At 37.2% G+C, this 22,215-nt stretch overlaps 1 protein-coding gene across 3 annotated transcripts in view; it reads right to left on the reverse strand.

Annotated features, from left to right (window-relative positions):
• ASCC3 (activating signal cointegrator 1 complex subunit 3) overlaps positions 1-22,215 on the reverse strand; it is a 270,855-nt gene that overhangs the window by 186,815 nt on the left and 61,825 nt on the right. For all 3 annotated transcript variants that reach the window (XM_057410860.1, XM_057410859.1, XM_057410861.1), the window contains exons 9-10: positions 15,879-16,079; positions 15,282-15,422 (exon numbers count right to left, since the gene is read on the reverse strand). In XM_057410860.1, the coding sequence (XP_057266843.1) occupies positions 15,282-15,422; positions 15,879-16,079 (342 nt within the window). The remainder of the gene's footprint in view (positions 1-15,281; positions 15,423-15,878; positions 16,080-22,215) is intronic.

The raw sequence follows: 22,215 nt of genomic DNA on the forward strand, positions 1-22,215 counted from the left end.
TGGGGTTTTGGTGTGTTTTTTTTTTTTTTTTTTAAATTAATTACAAACCTGGCACCAGAGAAAGGAAGATGCTGTAGTCTCAAAAAATGGCTGAAGAACAGCAGTCCTCTCTCTTCACATAAATCATGTCATTCTACTTTCAGAAAACGTTGGCATCTTTAATATCTGTGTATCAAAGTGGCAGATACAATAATCTAAGAGCAATATTTCACATATATTTTAAAAGTGTTTATTGATTTGAGTTTTTTAACCCAAATGCAAATCTTTTGACATCTGACTTCATATTTCTTCTGCAATATTCTACCACAATGGATTGAGATGATATTTGCATGGATAAACAACTGATTTTTATCTCTATTTAGAAAAACACAGTAAAAGAATTTAATGTCATAAATGACACACATTTTCAGAATAATTTGATTTCAAATAATAAGTGGCAGAATATTCCTATAAACATCTTTTTGTACACATTAAAGAATTATTTCAATTTTTTTAGCATGCACTTATTAAAAATATTTTGAAAGACATATTTGCAGTTAATTTCCTAACAAGAATAAGCAGCAAAGTTGATTTTTATATATTCACAGGAAAGTTATTAAATCGGATCTCTTTTTCTATGAGTAACTTGCGTGTCTGAAATTTCCACTTGAAAAATTAAGAAACTACTTGATTCACCTGCAGGTGACACTGTTGGTCTTGGCCACACAATCAAAGAGCAACAGCATTCCTTTCAACATATTCAATTGCAGTCTGGATGAATGGTATATCCAAACCACAATTATTTTTCATTTATTTATACTTATTTGTACTTTTAAAGTTCCACTGCATGATGGTTTAACCTCAGCTGCCAACTAAGCCCCACAAAGCACCACTCACTCCCCCCCCACAGTGGGATGAAGGAGAGTATCAGAAGAGTGAAAGTAAGAAAATTTGTGGGTTGAGACAAAGTTTAACAGGTAAAGTGAAAGCCACATGCACAAGCAAAACAAAACACGGAGGGCAGGTGTTCAGCCACCTCCAGGAAAGCTGGGCTCCATCAGGCATAGCAGTTACTTGGGAAAACAAACACCATCACTCCAAACATTCCACCCTTCTTTCTTTTCACAGCTTTATATGCTGAACATAAGACCATATAGTATGGGATGTCCCTTTGGTCAATTGTGGGTCAGCTGTCCTGGCTGTGTCCCTTCACAACTTTATGCGCACCCCCAGCTGGTGGGGTGGAGCGAGAAGCAGAAAAGGCCTTGACCCTGTGTAAGCACTGCTCAGCAATAATTAAAAATCCCCAAACAACTAAAACTAAACCAGTCTTACCAACACTGTTTCCCACAATTCCATAACATAGCCCCATACCAGCTACTACGAAGAAAATTAACACTATCCCAGCCAAAACCAGTACAATTATGACATCAAACTTCTTCAGAGACAGTGATTAATGGGAGTGCATCCAGTAGATATATTAAAACTGAATTTATTCTCATAAACCTTAAAGTAAATGAAAAATTGTGTGCCCTGGAGGGAAAACAAAACAACAACAAAAGACTATATACCTGTAGCAAGGGCTCATCAACCAAACTGAGTATTTGTATCTTTTGATTTGCATGCTGAAGTGCAATACCAATAAGTTATACATGAATTTATCCAAGACAAAAAAAGGCAATCAGAAAAAAAAAAAAGGCACTTAAAACTTTGTTTTTTTAAAGAATTCAGAAAAACTTGTAGGAAATGGAGCTAATTCAGGCATTAATGTAATTACTTCCAATAAAAAGGAACACATAATCAAGAATGGAATTACAAAAAAAGCCTTTAACTGCAGAACACATAGAACATTTTTTTTCCTGTTGTTCAAAATTACTGCAATTTTATCTGGCATTGTTTCAACTAAATTTTACTGCTAAACCAAAAATTACCTCCCACCTTCCAACCCAATCTAAATAGAGATTTTAGCCAAGTGAGTCATACCAAAGAATGCCAGTCAATTACATGCTTTATCAGGGTATGTGGCATTTGATTAGTGAACACAAAGTAGGTTACTCAAAGGCTGTACTAAAATTCTACACATTATGCAAGAGCAACAAGCAAGCAGGCATGTAGTATAATAATCCACTATATCTATTTGAAATATAGATTATTTCAAATAAAACATAAATTAATGTCTTAGAGTAATGATTTCTAATTTGTGAAGCATGGAAGTGGACTTTACTAAAATCAAGATGGATTCTGGCATAAATGAAGAAATTAATTTAGGTCACAGGCAGCAGCACCTCCAGTTCCTTATAAAGGACTACTACTTTTTATTCAAACTGCTACTTCTTCATGATGTATCAGTACTTTCCCCCCTGGCAAAATCTTAGCTGTCATAGACACATATATTAATGAAAGCAGTAAATCAGAAGGGCTTCCAACAATCCCACTACGATAATGGAAGACTTATGCCAAAAAAAGAAAAACAAGAAAAAAAAAAGCTGCACACTGCTGAAGGCACAGATCAATAACATAAACCTGAGAAAGCAATGTAGTTGTCCCAGCAACAAAAAACAACTAAGCAACAAGCTTATTAACTAAACCCCCTGAAAAGTTAGCCACAAGCAAAATTGATTTGTTTCTTAATCATTTTCATCATCAGAGGCAACCAGGAGTACCACATGTGAAGTCACAGAACTTACTGCCCTACTTCTGAGGGTTAAAGGACTCAGTGAAAGAATTAACATGGAAAGTCCGAGGTTGCATCTCTGCTGTTTAACGTCAATTTTTTTTTTCACCATCTTTACTATTTCCCTAAGTTGGTGTGAGAAAGGAAGAAAACAGTGGGAAAACCATATACTTCATAAAAAAGACACCCATGGAAATACTCCTTTCTTGCCTTTAAGAGGTCAAGAAATTTCACTACAGTCCAACAAACAGAAAACTTGTTCCGGATGTGAGCTGGATGGGCATGGTGAAATTACCAAAGTGCACCCAAACTGGGAGGGAGAGGGCTCCAAATTTTTTTATCTGTTTCAGATACTAGTCAATGCAGCTTCACTTAATCCAGATTGTGTCTTCATTTACCTTTTGTTATTTCCTACTTTGAATCTCTGAAGAAGATAATCTTGGAAAAATAACTAGCTTTTTTTCCTTCTGCTCATCCATGAAAATGCTTTTGGGGTTCCACTTTTTCCTTCCAAAAAGCTGAGGAGACTGAATTCAGCCCAGCTGAAGACCTGGGTGCTACTGGTCACCAGACTGCTATCAACTGGGAGTGTACTTACTGGTGAAGAGACTGACAAGATCAAACCCTTAAAAAACAGTGCTTCCTATCTTTAAACCCAATAGAGTAGGCATTTGCATGCATAAAAAGACACATCCCTTCTGATTTTAATAGTCTTGTTTTCAGAACTAAACACTAATTAAGAAATACACTTAACATTTACAGAAAAAAAGTTTAAGAAGTAAGACAGAAAAAGATATGTGTGAAGTCTGTGGAGTCCTATCAAGCCTCACTGCCTCAAAAAACTCTGAATAGTGGGTTTTGTTTGTGTGGGGTTTTTTGTTGGGTTTCTTTCTTTTTTTTTTTTTAAACACAACATGCCCTGGACAATGGGAGCAAGATTTTATTTTTCCAACTGTGAAGACTTTTGAAACAAAGTAAATTCATATGAGATGACAGTGTGAAATGGAGATAACTCTGAGATACAGAAATCCACTGTACAAAAAGATTCTGATCTTTCTTGACTCAGTGATAAACTTCAGCAAACATTTATGTTCTGAACATTTTCATATATCTCTCCCATTTGAACGGCAATGTTTTTACCTCATTTAAGGGAAGAGAGACTCTTAATTGTGCATAACTTTGAAAAATCATAAAATAGGACATTTTCTTCCAGCGAGGTTGCACTACTGAGAAATACTGAGTTTTCTCAAGAGACATGACCCCTCTTCTTTCTTTTTTGTATTAGATTTTGATGTCCTCTTGAAAAATTATATCTCCCAGTCCAAATGCTGATCAAAAGAGGATATTCTGCTCCTGAAGCCACAGGTGTGTGCAGAATTCAGCACTACTTTTCATTCTAGGAATAGCAAAAGAGGGAATATTAAGCAGGCTCAGCATTTATTTGAAACAAACAACTTGTGGAGGTCTTTTCTGTATCTATGAGCTTCATAATCTCTGGATCACTTCTGATTGCCACTTTATGACAGTTTATCTCCTCATATCAAAAAAGATTTGTAGATTTTTATTGCATCTAATGCATCCAAAGTTTCTAGAGCAAAGAACTACTCTGCTCCTGGAAACAGACTGGTATCTAAAGTCAGCAGTAATACAAGAGTTTTCAACAGCTGCACATAAAACATCAATGGCATGGAATTGGAGGCAAGGGTCAATTACAGAAGACTGACATCAGAGTATACAATCACAGTGACGGACAAAAATACCAGAGGAGGAGAAAGAGATTAGACAGTGATGAAGCACCAAGAGATGGGAAAATAAAATAGCATTATCTTGTTTCAAAGGCACTTTAGATTGCACATTCTATGTAATTTTTCAGTGTAAGCACTTCACATAGTTTTCACAAAATGATATGAGAATATGAATGGGATAACAATTGACAATTGTTATTGTCAAATGGAAAAAAAATATGTTCTATATATGATTTCAAATGCAGTACAAAACAATAGTCTGAGAATTGTTATTGAGGGAGAAGAGCTGTTAATATTCCGAATTAAAAAAAAAAAATCATAATTCTTGGTCACCCATTTTTGTATGAGTATGGTGACATGCATGGTTAGATGACATCGCTGTATTCAATAGAGGATACTGAGAAATAAAGTTCCTATAGATTCTGTTTGATATATTCCTTGGTAATCAAGAAATTTTGAAGGCTACTTTACCAACAGACAGTTTAGAAATAGAAATCTTTTTGTGCAAAATAAAGTTTTGGGATGAACCAGAAATGCAATAGTTTTCCATGTTTTAATTTCATAAAGTAATGTAATTTCATACATTTTAGCATTATATATGTGACCAAAAGGCCAAGCTACTTGCAATTAAGGGCATGTTGCAAAGCCTACAATTTCAGACTAGGAGGTCTTTTTAGCACACAATTTAATTAAATTTCATACCAGTAATGTTTAAGAGTGTTTGTTTATAACTGCTCCTTGGAAGAGCATTCCTACCAAAGCCTATGAAATAGACAGTAAAGATGCCAAGAAAAATGGTAGTAAAAAAAAATAAACACATACCACTAAATCCTGCTTACAAGATTTTTCTTTTACACAGAGTCCTTTTTATTGAAGAACTAGCCATTCAAAGTACATATTAGAGTATCATAGAACATAATGGACTAAAAATTAACAAAATTTATATCTTTCCATTTCCATAGGAAAAGTACCAGGAATCAAGTTCACTACTTGCTTTTACCTAGAAGCATCTCTGTATCTTATTAAAGCACAGGAAATGAGAAACAGTGTATGAAAAAAAAGAAAGCTGTAGAATGAAACAGAAGGCACCTCAAGTTTATAGCCTTCTTTTGCTTCAAATAGTTTCAGACTTGATTAGTTTTATATTGCAGATAAGAACTTAAGAAAAAAAGCATTATTCCACTTTATTACTATCAGATTCCAATAGAGAATAAAGCCTTCATGACTTAATATCAGGGTCTATCAGCTGCCAGAATCTATCAGACTGATCATCCGTATTACTCAAAGGTCCCAATGCCATTTGCTGTTCTCAGAACTACTTGCCCTATTCAGCTCTGATGTTTCTGTGGTCTTTGTTTCCCTTCTCACTTCTGCCTTGCCATCACAAGTACAATTAATCAGCTAATCTTCGAGATGTCAAAAAACATTCAGTCCTTCAGGCTATTTCCTCTCCTCAAGAAAAGCATTTTGTTCAGTAATCAGACAAATGTATTTGCCAATGCAAATGCAGCTTACAGAAATTCTCTTTTCATTTACAACACTGGTGTTTTCAAAACCACTATCAGTACTGTTGTATTACTCATGGTTTTCAATAAAAATTGCCCTTTTATTCTAAACTACTTTTATTTCCATTATAAATAGCTAACTGAAGTTAAAAAGAATAACCAGCTAATAAAATTTGTGATAAGCTAATAAAGCATTTTGCTTGGATTTGAAATACCAAAAGTAGCATTTCAAGGAAAGCAATAACTTTATTTTAGAAAAGTCCAGAACTAATACTAGCTGTGATGCATTGACCTTAGTGGGTTCCTCAACTGGACAGGGAAAGAAAATAAGACAGAAAAGCCCATAGGTCGTCATAAGCACTGGGAAGTCATCTACCAATTACTGTCACAAACAGACTTGATTTGGGGAAAATCAAAATTGAGACTTCACCTGGAGTATTGCGTGCAGTTCTGGTGTCCTCAACATAAAAAGGACATGGAACTGTTGGAACAAGTCCAGAGCAGAGCCATGAGGATGATCAGGGGACTGGAGCACCTCCCGTATGAAGATAGGCTGAGAAAGGTGGGGCTATTCAGCCTGGAGAAGAGAAGGCTGCATGGAGACATTCCAGTATCTGAAGGGGGCCTTATAGGAATGCTGGGGAGGGACTTTTCATTAGGGACTGTAGTGACAGTACAAGGGGTAACAGGTTAAAACTTAAACAGGGGAAGTTTAGATTGGATATAAGGAGGAAATTCTTTCCTGTTAGGGTGGTGAGGCACTGGAATGGGTTGCCCAGGGAGGCTGTGAATGCTCCATCCCTGGCAGTGTTCAAGGCCAGGTTGGACGAAGCCTTGGGTAAGACGGTTTAGTGTGAGGTGTCCCTGCCCGTGGCAGGGGGGTTGGAACTAGATGATCTTATGGTCCTTTCCAACCCTAACTATTCTATGATTCTAAAATAATTTGGTTTATTGCAAATTAAAAATACAGTACAATGGTGAGGAAACAAAGACAAAACCTAAATACCCCTTCCTCCTAGTCCTCCTTCCTCCCAGGCTCAACTTCGCTGCTGTGTTCCCAGTTTCTTTCCCTCCTGGGGATGCAGGTTGCAATCAGTCCATAACCCTACATCTCTGCTGTTCCTTCCTCACACCTTCTCCCCCTTCCAATGTGGGGTGCCTCTTACAAATAGTTCTTCACAAACTGCACCAACACGGGCCCTTCCATGGGATGCATTTCCATCCATGAGCATCCTCCTGCATGAGCTCTCCACGGACTACAGTTTTCTCTGGGGCTCCATCCACTTGCTGTGGTGTGGGTACCTCCCAGGGCTGCAGTGGGAATGCATGGCTCCACCATGACCTCTTCCATAGTCTGCTGGGGAATCTCTGCTCTGGTGCCTGGAGTACCTTCTCCCCTCCTTCTGCTCTGACCCTGGTGTCTGAAGGGTTGCTTTTCACACTTTTGCCCTCAATACCCTTTCTCAACTCCTGCACAGTGGTTTTGCCCCTTCTTAACTAGGTGCATTAGAGTCAGCACCATCTTGGCTGCAGAGCTCAGCCGTACCCTGTGGTGAGGCTGCTGGAGCTGGCACCTGCCAGTGGCTGGGCATAGACATCCCAAAAATGAGCACATGGTGCTTATAAGGTGATGAAAAGACACTCTGCTTACTTATTGCTGTGGGTACTTTTCTCCTTAATTGAGATCTTGGAAATCATTCACATTTTTAAGCTGCTCAATGTGCTCATTACTGGGCAAATGAAAGTAATATCACTTCTGAAATCTACAGCGTTGAAAGATGGTTTCTTAGCAAAATATTAAAATAGTTTTTACATAAACTGTGAGCAACATTAAGAATCAACTCTGAAAGCAACGTGGTTTAACTTACAGAGGCTAACAAGCATAGAATAGATATGACAGCTAGTTGCCCATTTTCTAACTGACAATGCAAAACAGGTTTAGCAGGACTTTCTTAGCACCACCAGCTCCCCAGCCATCATCTATTTTTCCTCAAACTGAGCTGCACGGATAAAAAGTCTAATCTTTCACTTCGTGCCTCTGCGTATTTCTCTGCATATGGATGAAGGACACTACAGCAAACAAATTTACACTTTGAGTTATTTGAGCACCTGGGAATTTGTCAGAATTGTGAAACTACAAAAGTTTATTAAGGCAGTTTAAAAGAAAATCAACAGGTTAATGACATTCTAGGTTTCCCACTTCTGATCCATGTTAAGAAGAAGCGTTTAAAAGCATTTTAAGTTGAAAACAGACTAAGGTCAGATACAATGTTTGCTTCCGATACCCCTTTCTTTAATCAGACATGCAATTGATTTTTATCAGATCCAGAACAGAAAAAAAGAGACTTATTTGGAGGCCTAAGGAAACCTTAAAGGTTTAGAATTGTCTGTTTCTGTAAAGGCTGGTAGACCCACAGTGACAGGCACAGCCTTGCAGTTCAGTAAATGTATAAATCTCTTCATGTGGGCCTTGGAATACTTTAGCTCTATGTAAAAACTACAGAAAATCCTGTAGTACATTTTAAATTAATAACCTTGCTTTCTGTATAATCAGTTTCTTGATCAAGAACAACAACAATAATGGAATTACTTCCCTCTATTAAAAAAAAATTAAAACTGTATTCCACAAAAACATACCAAATAAGTATTCAATTGTTCAGAAGTGGCAGAATCAAGACTATTCACACAATAATAGTTTGATTCATTTCCCCATAATATTTATTTAAAAGACAATAAATTTCCTTCTTTGGCTCTCTGAATCCTTTTAACTCCAAGAATATGAGAAGAAGGAACAAAGAGATATAGAGATTTATAAGGCTGGGGAAATTAGCCTGCTTTCAAAATCTGATCAGATTTGTTTTCAACTGCTACGTAATTTCAGCAACACAGAAATCACTGATAATCTGGCCTTAACACCAAGATATATATATAGCGAGCAAGACTCATGACAATCTAAGAGTCTTCAGTGCAGAGCAAGATACGTAGCACTAATAAATGAAATTGGGCTTTTATCTGCAGCTCTGGGGCACAAAGTAAAGAAAAAACATGACAGAAAATTTATTTTGACTTTAAAATGTCAGCCCCACTTATATATATTTATTTGAATTAGGAGGCTAGCTGTTGACAAGGGTTGTAGTGTAACACATCTCATACAAAACTGCTGAGGTATAAGTTCTTTAACAGGATGATTTGAAAACTTATTTTAAAAGTTTATATAGGTTGAAGAAATTTTGATTAATTTTCACTGTATTATGCCAAGGATCTTTGTTTCATGTTATTTTATGTATAAAGCATTAAGAAGAAATTATCTCCTATATAGTCTTTGATGACCACTGCCTTTAGAAGTTTCTAATTGTTAGGGCCAGAAAGGACTTCTACATCTGCCTAAAGGCAATCCAGCTTACAATTCATTATGTCCAGTGCAGGGCAGTGTCTTTGGACTTGGTGATTAGATTATAAATCTATACTGCTCTGATCTTGGTTTTATTCTTCAAACTTCCAAAAGATAACTATTACCAGTATATTTGTTGGAAACACAAGGTCAAAAATAACTGATCTGAAAGCCCACAAGTTGATTTTGATGTTACATCATTTTCTAGACTGTATAAAGTGAAGACTGAGTGGCTATAATATGCACATTCAAAAAAGTCCACAAGACAATAACTCAAATAATCCACTGTCTTCTAACAAAACATTTCACATTATATCAAATGCTACCCAGCAAAATAGACAATTTATTATTTTGAATATTATCCATCTAAACAGTAACATAAAACCAACTTACCAAACAACAAATTATTAAGTATGCTTAATGTCATTGTGGGTTATGTGATATTTAAGTATCAGAGTTTCCTAGATAATAGTATGTCAGTATACAAACATGCTGAGAATAGAGCTGATATTTTTCCTATCAACTGTAGGGAAATTAACTTCCTCTGACTGTTTTTTAATGAGAAAAGAAAGTGAAAAGTTAATGTATCATTATTTAGACTATGAAAAAGCTTTAATAACGCAACATAAACTCTTTACAAGAACCAGCACAACAGGTAGTGTTATTTATAGAATCATAGAATAGTTAGGGTTGGAAAGGAACTTAAGATCATCAAGTTCCAAACCCCCTGCAATGGGCAGGGACACCTCACACTAAACCATCTTACCCAAGGCTCTGTCCCACCTAGCCTTGAACACTGCCAGGGATGGAGCATTCACAGCCTCCCTGGGCAACCCCATTCCAGTGCCTCACCACCCTAACAGGAAAGAATTTCCTCCTTATATCCAATCTAAACTTCCCCTGTTTAAGTTTTAACCCATTACCCTTTGTCCTGTCTCTACAGTCCCTAATGAAGAGTCCCTCCCCAGCATCCCTCTACGCCCCCTTCAGATACTGGAAGGCTGCTATGAGGTCTCCATGCAGCCTTCTCTTCTCCAGGCTGAACAGACCCAACTTCCTCAGCCTATCTTCATACGGGAGGTGCTCCAGTCCCCTGATCATCCTCGTGTCCCTTCTCTGGACTTGTTCCAACAGTTCCATGCCCTTTTTATGCTGAGGACACCAGAACTGTACACAGTACTCCAAGTGAGGTCTCACGAGAGCAGAGTAGAGGGGCGGGATCACCTCCTTTGACCTGCTGGTCACGCTCCTTTTGATGCAGCCCAGGATACGGTTGGCTTTCTGTGCTGTGAGTGCACACTGAAGCCGGATCATGTTCAGTTTCTCATCAACCAACACCCCCGAGTCCTTCTCCACACGGCTCTTCTGAATCTCTTCTCTGCCCAACCTGTAGCTGTGCTTGGGATTGCTCTGACCCAGGTGTAGGACTTTGCACTTGGCATGGTTAAACTTCATAAGGTTGGCATCAGCCCACCTCACAAGCATGTCAAGGTCCCTCTGGATGGCATTCTTTCCCTCCAGTGTATCAATTGAACCACACAGCTTGGTGTCATTGTCAAACTTGCTGAGGGTGCACTCAATCCCACTGTCCATGTCAGCGACACAGATGTTGAACAAGACTGGTCCCAACACCGCCCCCTAAGGGACACCATTCATTACTGGTCTCCAGCTGGACATTGAGCCGTTGACAACAACTCTTTGCATGCAGCCATCCAGCCAGTTCTTTATCCACTGAGTGGTCCACCTATCAAGCTGATGTCTCTCCAATTTAGAGACAAGGATGTTGGGTGGGACAGTGTAGAACGCTTTGCAGAAGTCCAGGCAGATGACGTCAACTACCCTACCCCTGTCCATCAGTTCTGTAGCCCCATCACAGAAGGCCACCCAATTGGTCAGGCAGGATTTCCCCTTAGTGAAGCCATGCTGGCTGTCACCAAGCACCCTGTCATTTTCATGTGCCTTAGCATGCCTTCCGGGAGAATCTGCTCCAAGATTTTGCTGGGCAAACTTGTTTGTAACAAGTTTATTTTCTTCTGCTTACAGGTGAAGAGAAGCATTTATTTTTGTACAAATAATTTGGTAATGAAACCTGGATCTCTTATGCCTGAAACATTAAGGTGACAGGTTAAGTACTTACACTTTCTCCTTTTCACAAAGACATGAAGGAAAATTGGGTCTCACACTTTTAACATGCATCTCGCATCTTAAGACACAGCTTAAGTAGTAGTTACAGCTTTCTCTGCACAAGATGAAGGGAGCAAGTTAGAAGATCAACCGAAGAGTCAATATAACATGTATTTTTATTTTTAAGGGAGTTTCATTATTGATAAAATTAGAAACAACTTTTTTGAAGAGCTTGGCTTCTGAAGTACGTGTTGGAACCATTGTACGGTAAATGAATTTTCAAAGTATAGCGGGCAATAACATGAAGTAAAACCATCTTATGTATAATACCATATAAGTATGGAGCAGCAGGAGACAAGGATGCCTTCTTGATTAATATAAGTAACAGAGAAATGAGAATGAGAAAAGGATGCTGGGGATGGACTCTTCATTAGGGACTGTAGTGATAGGACAGTGGGTAACAGGTTAAAACTTAAACAGGTGAAGCTTAGATTGGATATAAGGAAGAAGTTCTTTACTGTGAGGGTGGTGAGGCACTGGAATGGGTTGCCCAGGGAAGCTGTGAATGCTCCATCCACAGCGGTGTTCAAGGCCAGGGCGGACAGAGCCTTGAGTGACATGGTTTACTGTGCGGTGTCCCTGCCCATGGCAGGGGGGCTGGAACTAGATGATCGTAAAGGTCCTTTCCAACCCTAACTATTTTATGATTCTATGATTCTATAACAGCATGGAAAGCACAGAAAAATATTTTTAGCAAAAGTAACAACAAGCAGGCTCCACTGTACATTAACAGTGGCTTCCTCAGAAGTGTGAATTAGCAATTTGTCAGATAAAGCAATTTTTCCTCCATAGAACAAGCATAACAGGTGCACATAATAACTTACAAAATACACATACTTAAATACACACAGTCCAAGTATAAAGGATAAAGCATGCAGGATAGAAATGAAGGAGAAAATTGTCAGGACTGTCACGGAAGTGCTACTTCTAATATTTGACAATCACCTCATTTTTACATCTTTCATTATGACTGACTTGATTCACCTGAGGATGAAAATGAAGGTGCTGAAAATGTAACTGCTCAGAAAAGAGGCAAAAGACTACTGTCACGGAAGATTTATATCTGGCCTTCTGTTTCCTAGAAGAATCAGCTAAGATCTTTTGAAACAATAATCCAACCTGAAATGCCTGCATCTACTTCAGTTGATGATCCTACTACTGCCTTTTATCCTCCATGCTATACATACAATCTCTATATATTGAAATTGTGTACATGTAGCCATCTTCTATAATGTTAATCCTTATAGGGAAAACTGCTTTACACTTAAACAGAGCCACTTCATCTGTGACACTAGTAAAGGCTAGAAAGCAGGGTAATGATTGGCAAAGCAACTCTGAAACTACAATTAAAGCAGCAACACCTATCAGAATATTCATGTTTGAGAAATGTACATGTTAGAAAGGCTGAAAGCAAAATAAAGCTTTGAAGCAAGAATCAATTTAATATAGGGTAAAAAGCCATGAAAGAACCCAGCTTGGATGAGGTGGTTTAATTGCACAGTTGATGAAAAAAAGCTTACGAGTCTTCATAGGAAATAGTACGTGCAAAGAACAATAGGCAAAATCCAGCACGTGTCCTTTCCTCAGTTTATAATAAAGGTACATATTTTCTGTGCACTTTGATAAGCAGCAATAAAACAAAGCCCACTGCTGGGCTTCAGAGTCTGTAAGAACAGCAGCAGCAATTACTCTTGGATTTGTGTTCCCTCTCTTCCGCACCACCTAAAATTCTCATTAATCCTAAAGGAAGGAAGACTGACTAGCTGCAATAACCAAAAGGAAACAAAAATGAGTATTTGACAGTCCAAGAATTTTTTGCCTTGATATATAATTTGTTTTTAGCCTTTCAGATGTTTTGAAGAGCAAAGAAGCAAAGCTATTATCAATGCTTTAATTGTAGTTCCTTTGAAAATCTAGGAACTAAATTTTGGGTCACAAATAACATAATGGTTTCCAAATTTTTCCTTTTCTGGAAATCATTTTTCTTCCACCTCCATGCCCCCACCCCAATTTAGGAACAACAAATACACCACATTTCACGAGTGTTTCTATCCTATGAGGTACATACACAACTGTAGAAATCCTTTAAAGATGAGGAAGTTGCAGATAAAAACCCAATAAATTTCAATGCTATGAAAAATATTTATTTTTACCTACGTCGTCCCTTTGCCATTTCCTTCTTGATTCTATGCTACATAAATCTACTTTAGCCACTTCCTCAAAAGAAGATGAGAAATTCTGCTACTAGTGGTATTTTGGACTCAAATAGGAGAGCACGATGAAGCAGACAGTTTTTCTACACTTAAATTAATATGTTACTCTAAATTAACATTTTGTATATATTAATAATTTCCCACTAATATGGCAATAAAATGTCAACTTTGCAAACTATTTTCCATGCACATTTCTTGATAATGCCTGAAATGTTGTTTTGTTTTGTTTTTTTTATTTTTTTAATTTTATTTCCCTTCTTCTTTACTGGATGTAAGCAGTTTTAGTGATGAGGTGTGATTTTATGGATTACATTGCAAGCTAGGAGAGCAAATGAAAATAGCATTTTTCCATTCTAAGTTCATTCTGTTCATATAACTTTGTAGTTAGATTCAGAGCATGCTTTTTGGCTCTCACTTCCGTTTTGGCAGTGATGTTGTTGTTACTCATTGGTACTGGTTTGTTATTTATTGCTTACCATAGCATGGTGACTGTATGCATCAATATGTGTGCACACGTCTTCTAACAAAATAAGACTGCTGTCCAGGACATCATCATCCTAGATTACTGCAGTGGTCCTCTTTATTATTAATTGCATATAGACATCTTTTCTTGTCTAGTTTTCTCTAGTCTTATAAAAATATAAAATATACCAAAAGCTAAAACTGAAAAAATGTAACTCTTCTGAATCAATAATTATTACAAGTTACGTTTATAAATGCTCAGATCAATAATGCAACCAAGTGTTAGCATGTCTCTTGGACGAAGCAGGAGGAGGAAGGGTAATTAGAAGAATCTCTACATAACAACAGATATAAAAGTATCTCAATATTCTGGAAAAATGATATTTCACTGACAGAAACAGCATTTGTCTGAATTAAATGTGACAGGAAGTTTTTGCTAAAAAACAAAAATCTCCATCTGTGCAATACTGTTTATGAGGTTAGAAAAGCAAATTTTATTTATTTCTATGAACTTTCAAATGTTGAGCCTAGCAAGGTCTTATACTTTCCTATTTGTCCTTATAAAGCATAAGTAAGATCATCCATTAACAGGAACCTACAGCTTTTATTTTTTTTCTTTTTTAAGGTAGTAAGCATTATTTGACATATTTGCAACAATGTTACAGAATTTCAAATTTATTTAGAATTTACCATTTGCAGACCAGACCTTAACTTTTTTAAGATGGTTATTATCATAGAATGCCAAATCTGAAATTATGAATGTTAGGTTCTTGCACATACATACATACTTGGTTTATAAAGCACAACCCACTAAGGTTCACAAGCTAGAAATCAGGTGAGATTTTATAGGAAGGTTATACCTTGAAGTGGGATACCATAAGTCCAAATGGGAGAAACCAAAAAGTTTGATGAGCCCATTGCTTAAGATATTTCAAATGTATTGGTGCTTTAGTCATTTTAAATGGAAAGTCACATTTTGGAACATAACCAGAATAACTACAGACTCAGTAAGGAGATTTCAGCTGCTTCACCAGTACTTCAACAAGGAGTTTGAAGAAAAGACAAGTGAGCCTATGGAGAGGTATGAATATACACACACAGAACAGTATTTGAAAATATTAAGCATACCTGTGTTCGCAGAATTTCACCTTTTGACAGCTGCATATCACCAGTCAACTCTTTCACAGTAATGCCTAGTGGTTCCAGTCGCTTGCTGAAGTAATTTGTCATTTCTGCTGCCAAAGCCTTCATAGGAGCAACATACACAATCTGCACCAAAAGGACACTTGCTTGATAAATGAGCAAACCTCACAATGTTGTTTGTTTCATGGCAACCATTACAAATCACAATTTATGGTGAAATACGATGCCAGGCGCTTACAGTGAAAAATCTTAATAGTGAGATATGAAAAGCAGTTATCTTTCTTGGGTAAGTGTGCAGATGTTTAAAGGACAATGGACTTTGTTTATATAGCCTCATCACTTCGAAAATTGGTTCTGCATCAAAGCTAAATGCATTTTCATAGCCTTTTACTCACATAATAAGATTTTTAGAACACAAATAAGAATAGCTTTAGCAATAATGAAGTAAATCAAAACCAACCTTTTTAACTTGGAAAAGTGCAATACCCTTTAAAAGCTCCTGATTTAATATTTCATGTATAACATAAAATGGGTTTTACCTTACAAGTTAAAAAGCTGTTATTTGGTTCATTAAACTCGTACCTTAAACTCATCCTTTTTGATAACGCCATGCTGAACATGCTGGCGAATTTCATGAAGGATTGTCAGCATGGCAATGTTAGTCTTCCCAGCTCCAGTGGGGGCACAGATTAGCATGTTCTCATTCGTGTTGTAGGCAGTCTCAAAAACTATAGATTGGATTCGGTTTAGTCTTTTCATGCCTTTAAAAGCAAGTTGTCCAATCTGTTAAAACAAACAGCACACATTTTTTTATTTCACATATATGTCTATGTGTATGACTCTATACATACAGCAATCATAAGAAAAAGAGTATGCTGTAAAAAAACTAAGAATGCCTGTTGAAATATTTAATATTCCAAAGTTCTTACTCTGAGGCTTCCACTCCCACCAAACCCTCAAATATTGAATCTGTAAGGAAAACAAAATATAGCAGGATAACATCTGTTAAAATTAATCAAAATCTTTAGCCACATTCTATTTCAGCACTTGTTTTTAATCAAGAGTGTGATCAAAACTAATATACAGTAAAACAACTACCTGTTAATAATTAAATGTCAATAAATCAGCAATGATCAGTTCAGAAGAATATACATCTTTAAATCTAAGATGACAAACTACAACTACTCTAATGGAAGAAATAGCAGGAACCTGGTGAAGAAACAGACAATTAAAAAAGGTATTTATGATTAATTTTGCACAATGAAGTTTAAATATGCAAACGCACACAAATTCAGTAACAACCTCCTCTGCTTGTGAAAAAATCTTCATCCTGCAATTGTTCATGTGGAACTTCCCCCAGCAATACTTACAGTAAACTGCAGCCTCTAAAAGGAATATAAAGCTTGTATCTGTAGTCCCAAATAATCCTTGAGAATGTTTAAAAAAAATAAATTATACAGTTAACAGAGGAAATTAATATTTATTATAGTTTAATGCTTGTTTATGCTTTAAAACACAAATAATCTATTATAAAAATACTTAGCTCCTCTCTGTACTTATGAAAAATGAGATTTTCACCTAGAAAGAATTTCTGTAGACAGTTACAATTTCAGCATCTGGAGAGTCTAAGACTTTTTCAACTGAAGAACAAAGGTTTAAGATATAGAATTAATTTTCTAATAAACTTACTTTTGCTCAATTACTTTTCACAAACACTTAATAGAGACTGCAGAACACAAATTCTTTCCTTTCTACAGATTTAATGACCTGCACTGCTTCGACTAGTTATCATGGAAAGTACTTTAGTGATATTGTGATGATTATAATTTTTATTTTAATTGTAGGAAACCATGAAAGTACAAATTCACTGTAAAGAACAGTCCTGAAAGCACCTTCTGAAGATCTCCCTTTCCATTACTCTGGGCACTTTAGGTAATTTGCAGTCATTTGCTATGGTAATAGCCTCTCCAATGCTAATAATATTATTTCCAATTCTTTTCCATACTAACCAAATTATTTGAGCAGTACCCAATTCATGACTATCTCAAGTAATGCAAGCTTAAGAATGAGGGCTTTATTGGCTACTGAAATCAACTATTCTAACTATGTGACAAACAGCATTAGGTCTATCCTTTTGCTGCAGCTCCTTTGTCGTAGCCTCATGTGAAAGGCTGAGATGCAAATTACAAATTAAGGTAAATACATGATTTTCAAAATATATGAAGACACTACTCTTAAATGTAGAGGCATGATGTACCTAATGATTGGTCAACTCTAATTTTATACTAGGGAACTTTAACTATTAAAACCCAGAACTCATTGACATAAAAGTCAATGGAAATGCTATGCAAGCAACACAGTCTTTCTTCTTGGAAAACGTGCTTTTCAATTTAGCAGTACCTTTCCCTTAGCAAAGCCTTCCAGTTGAAAACGTCTTGTGCAACACTGAAAAACCAAGTTCAATTCAAATCATGAATTTCATCTGTATTTATGGGACTGAATATATCTCAAATATATTCAAATACCTATTCTATACAGTTAAGTTTCTTCAGTGAAAAAAAAATATATCTACTCTAAGTACTTCAAGTACTTTTCATCAAGTTTCTTCAAGTTTTTTAAGTGTCTGAATTTCAGGATTACAACAGTTTCAATGTTAATGTTCTTTCACAGTTTATTCTGCTTGCAAGACTGCAGGGAAGAAGTTCTTTTTCTATTTTTTTTCATTTTTTTCCACTAAGTTTTGTATACATAATGTTTACTTAGTGTGTTATCTTCAAAATTCATTTCAGCTTCATGAATGACACTCTTATAAAAGTGTTAATGGGTTTCTTGGAGACCTGCTGACTACATTAGTGCTATCAGGGTTCACTCAGTTATTTTTATGGCCTCCTTAGTCATTTTAGGATTCCAATTTGCCTATTACTTCATTTTGAGATTTCTTGACAGAACTTTGAAAATGGTTGTAATTTTCCTTTTCCTCACATTCCATTCAACTGGTTTTAGAGGCTATTATAAACATTGTGAAGTTCATACCTACAAACACTGTTAAAAGTATTTATAATAAAGGATCTATAGAAAGAAACTCACAAATACAACTAATGATTACAGAACTGAACTAACAAAACACTACACTGCACAATTCATATGCTAGTTAAGCAGTTTTTAAACAAAAGCAGAAACATAAGCCATCTAAATGAAGTGTGGTGTTAAGTACCTTCAAAAAATAACGACAAGAATTTTTCACAGTCACATAGGTGAGCATGCATGGCTTTATGTATACAGGTCTCTTTACAGTTGTGTGATTGTTAATACCCTTAAAGAAATCTTTAAGTGTTTTCTTATAGAATCACAGAATCGTTAGGGTTGGAAAGGACCTTAAGATTATCTAGTTCCAACCCCCCTGCTGTGGGCAGGGACACCTTACGCTAAATCATATCACCCAAGGCCTCATCCAGCCTGGCCTTGAACAGTGCCAGGGATGGAGCATTCACAACCTCCCTGGGCAACCTATTCCAGTGCCTCACCACCCTAACAGGAAAGAATTTCCTTCTTATATCCAACCTAAACTTCCCCGTTTAAGTTTTAACCTGCTACCCCTTGTCCTATCACTACAGCCTCTAAGGAAGAGTTCCTCTCCAGCATCCCTATAGGCCACCTTCAGATACTGGAAGGCTGCTATGAGGTCTCCATGCAGCCTTCTCTGCACACAATACTCCAGGTGAGGTCTCACAAGAGCAGAGTAGAGGGGCAGGATCACCTCCTTCGACCTGCTGGTCACGCTCCTTTTGATGCAGCCCAGGATACGGTTGGCTTTCTGGGCTGCAAGCGCACACTGCAGCTGGCTCATGTTCAGTTTCTCATCGACCAGCACCCCAAGTCCTTCTCTGCAGGGCTGCTCTGAATCTCTTCTCTGCCCAACCTGTAGCTGTGCCTGGGATTGCTCTGACCCAGGTGTAGGACCTTGCACTTGGCATGGATTAACTTCATGAGGTTGGCATCAGCTCACCTCACAAGCACATCAAGGTCCCTCCGGATGGCATTCCTCCCCTCCAGCATATCAACCGAACCACACAGCTTGGTGTCATCGGCAAACTTGCTGAGAGCACACTCAATCCCACTGTCCATGTCACCGACAAAGATGTTAAACAAGACCGGTCCCAACACCGATCCCTGAGGGACACCACTCGTTACTGGTCTCCAGCTGGACATTGAGCCATTGACCACAACTCTTTGCGTGCAGCCATCCAGCCAGTTCTTTATCCACCGAGTGGTCCATCCATCAAATTGATGTCTCTCCAATTTAGAGACAAGGATGTCGTGTGGGACAGTGTTGAAAGCTTTGCACAAGTCCAGGTAGATGACATCAACTGCTCTACCCCTGTCCATCAGTTCTGTAGCCCCATCATAGAAGGCCACCAAATTGGTCAGGCAGGACTTCCCCTTAGTGAAGCCATGCTGGCTGTCACCAAGCACCTTGTTGATTTTCATGTGCCTTAGCATGCCTTCCAGGAGAATCTGCTCCAAGATTTTGCGAGACACAGAGGTGAGACTGACTGGTCTGTAATTCCCCGGGTCATCCATTTTCCCCTTCTTGAAAATGGGGATTATATTTCCCTTTTTCCAGTTGTCAGGAACTTCACCTGACTGCCATGATTTCTCAAACATGATGGCCAGTGGCTTCATAACTTCATTTACCAGCTCCTTCAGGACCCATGGATGGATCTCATCAGGACCCATGGACTTGTGCACATTCAGATTTTTAAGATGGTCTCAAACCAGTTCCTCTCCTACCATGGGAGCAAGGTCTTCATTCTCACAGTCCCTGCATCTGCCTTCCAAGACTTGGGTGGTTTGGTCAGAGACTTTACCAGTGAAGACCGAGGCAAAGAAGTCATTCAGAACCTCAGCCTTCTCCTAATCCTGTGTAGCCAGTTCTCCCGAGAGCTTCCTGAGGGGTAGTTCTTAAACTACTGCCTCTAGGAATATATTATTCCAGCTTCTTTTAAAGTGGGTAGTGTAAGACATCGTTTTACCTCCCTGTTTGGAAGAAATTGCATACTATAGCCCCTGGACATGCAATTTTTTACAAAAATAAATAAATGTTTAGATAAATAAAAATTATATCCTACTCTCTTCCTGCTGGAAAGTAGTAATGCCATAGATTGACTTGGTAAGTGGCAATAAATAAATAGACATTCCAGAACATCAGCTGTATAACAGCTTATCAGAGGAAGCTTGTTTTCTGGAAAGATACTAAGCCTACATAAACAGGAATATTAAGAGTGGAATAAAAATTAATAAAAATACAAACCATAGAAGCCTGGTTAAGAATTAGAAGGGTTTTTTCTTTTTTTGGTCATTTTTGTTTGTTTTTTTTTTTTTGTGTGGCTTTCTTTTTTTTGGTGTTTTTTTTTTTGTTGTTGGCCTCTTTTTTTGGTTTCTGGGGTTTGCTTTTTTCTTTGTGTTTTTTTGTTTTTTTTTTTGTTGTTGGCCTCTTTTTTTGGTTTCTGGGGTTTGCTTTTTTCTTTGTGTTTTTTTGTTGTTTGTTTGTTTTTTTTTTAATGGCATTCTGACCAGAATCTAGACTTTCATTCAACACACTCTTTTCAAGTAACTCAAAAGAAAAATGCAAGCACTGAGCAATCAATACACAACATTCACAATCGCAATACACAAACAATGCATTATATTCTTTGAAAGGTGACTCTGCCAGAACATACTAAGGATTAGAAAAGATACAAGTAATTCCAGAGAAAAACAGTACCTTAAGGCTTCTTCAACTCCTCATTTGGCTGAAAAAGTGTGACAAGTTACCCTTCCCCACAATTCTATTTTATTCCAAACAATAAGTACAAATGCACAATCCAAAACCAGTGTAGTGCTATCCTTAAAAATTAGTAAGGAAAAAAATGGATAGCAGACAAATTTGGAACAATAAGCACAGGAGTCCACAATTTGACAAACATATTAGAAGATTTGTTTTTCTAATTTATCATTTGCACAAACTACCTAGTTTGTAAGCCCTGTGGGTGTATTAACATCAGTAAAGACTTCCACAGACCAAAACTTTTTCAGATAAACCAGTGAAATCCCTTCTTGCTTAAAGGTCTGGTAGCCACTGGATGGCAGAATCCTGTTTTTTACTGAAGGTGAAAGAGATGCAACATTCATCAGCTTTCTATTCCACAGCTGACTTAACAGTGTAAAATTCTACACAAAGCATGGGAAGTTTAAGCAGAATAGAATCTGAGTGCTATTCTAAGCAAACACAATTTCATGCCTCAAATGGTGCCATTTTTACATACGCATGAATCAGTGTGAAAGACCACTAAGAAACAACTCTTTCCACAAGCTAGATGATACTCAAGGCAGCTCTGATATAAATGTATAAAATCTTTATTTTTACTTCACTCAGTTTTCCAATTCTTTCCCAAGGAGTTTACTATTAAAACTAATGCATTTATGAGTAAATGAGGTTAAATTTAATGAAGATACTCTAAATTAGCCATTTCATTAAAAATATATTTGTGTGTTGGTGCTCTAAAAGCAATTAAAAATAGGACAAAACTGTTAGTCATTAAATTAATAGTCATGAATGAGAGAGACCATACAATTGAGTCTCCAGGCAAGCTACAGCTCAGAAACAACTGCTTTAACAGCACGCAACACAGCACAGGCAATCAGCACTTGAGAGTTTCAGTCATGCAATTCATTTGCCAGACCTTGTAATTCTACAGAGTTTAATAAATATTATACAAAAAACAATCACCTTTTTTTTTTTTTTTCTTTTCCCAAAGCATACCTGTGAAACCTGCTGTGACCTATCTATGGTCTAAAGCACACTCCCTCACACAGCACAAGAGGGTGCTAATGAAAAGTACCATTAAAAACCGAGATCTTCTTTCACTCTGTACTACTT

Source organism: Pezoporus wallicus, unplaced genomic scaffold (assembly GCF_028554395.1).
Source record: "Pezoporus wallicus isolate ANWC-B61680 ecotype Strahan unplaced genomic scaffold, APGP_CSIRO_Pwel_v1 contig_747, whole genome shotgun sequence".
Classification (NCBI taxonomy): domain Eukaryota; kingdom Metazoa; phylum Chordata; class Aves; order Psittaciformes; family Psittacidae; genus Pezoporus; species Pezoporus wallicus.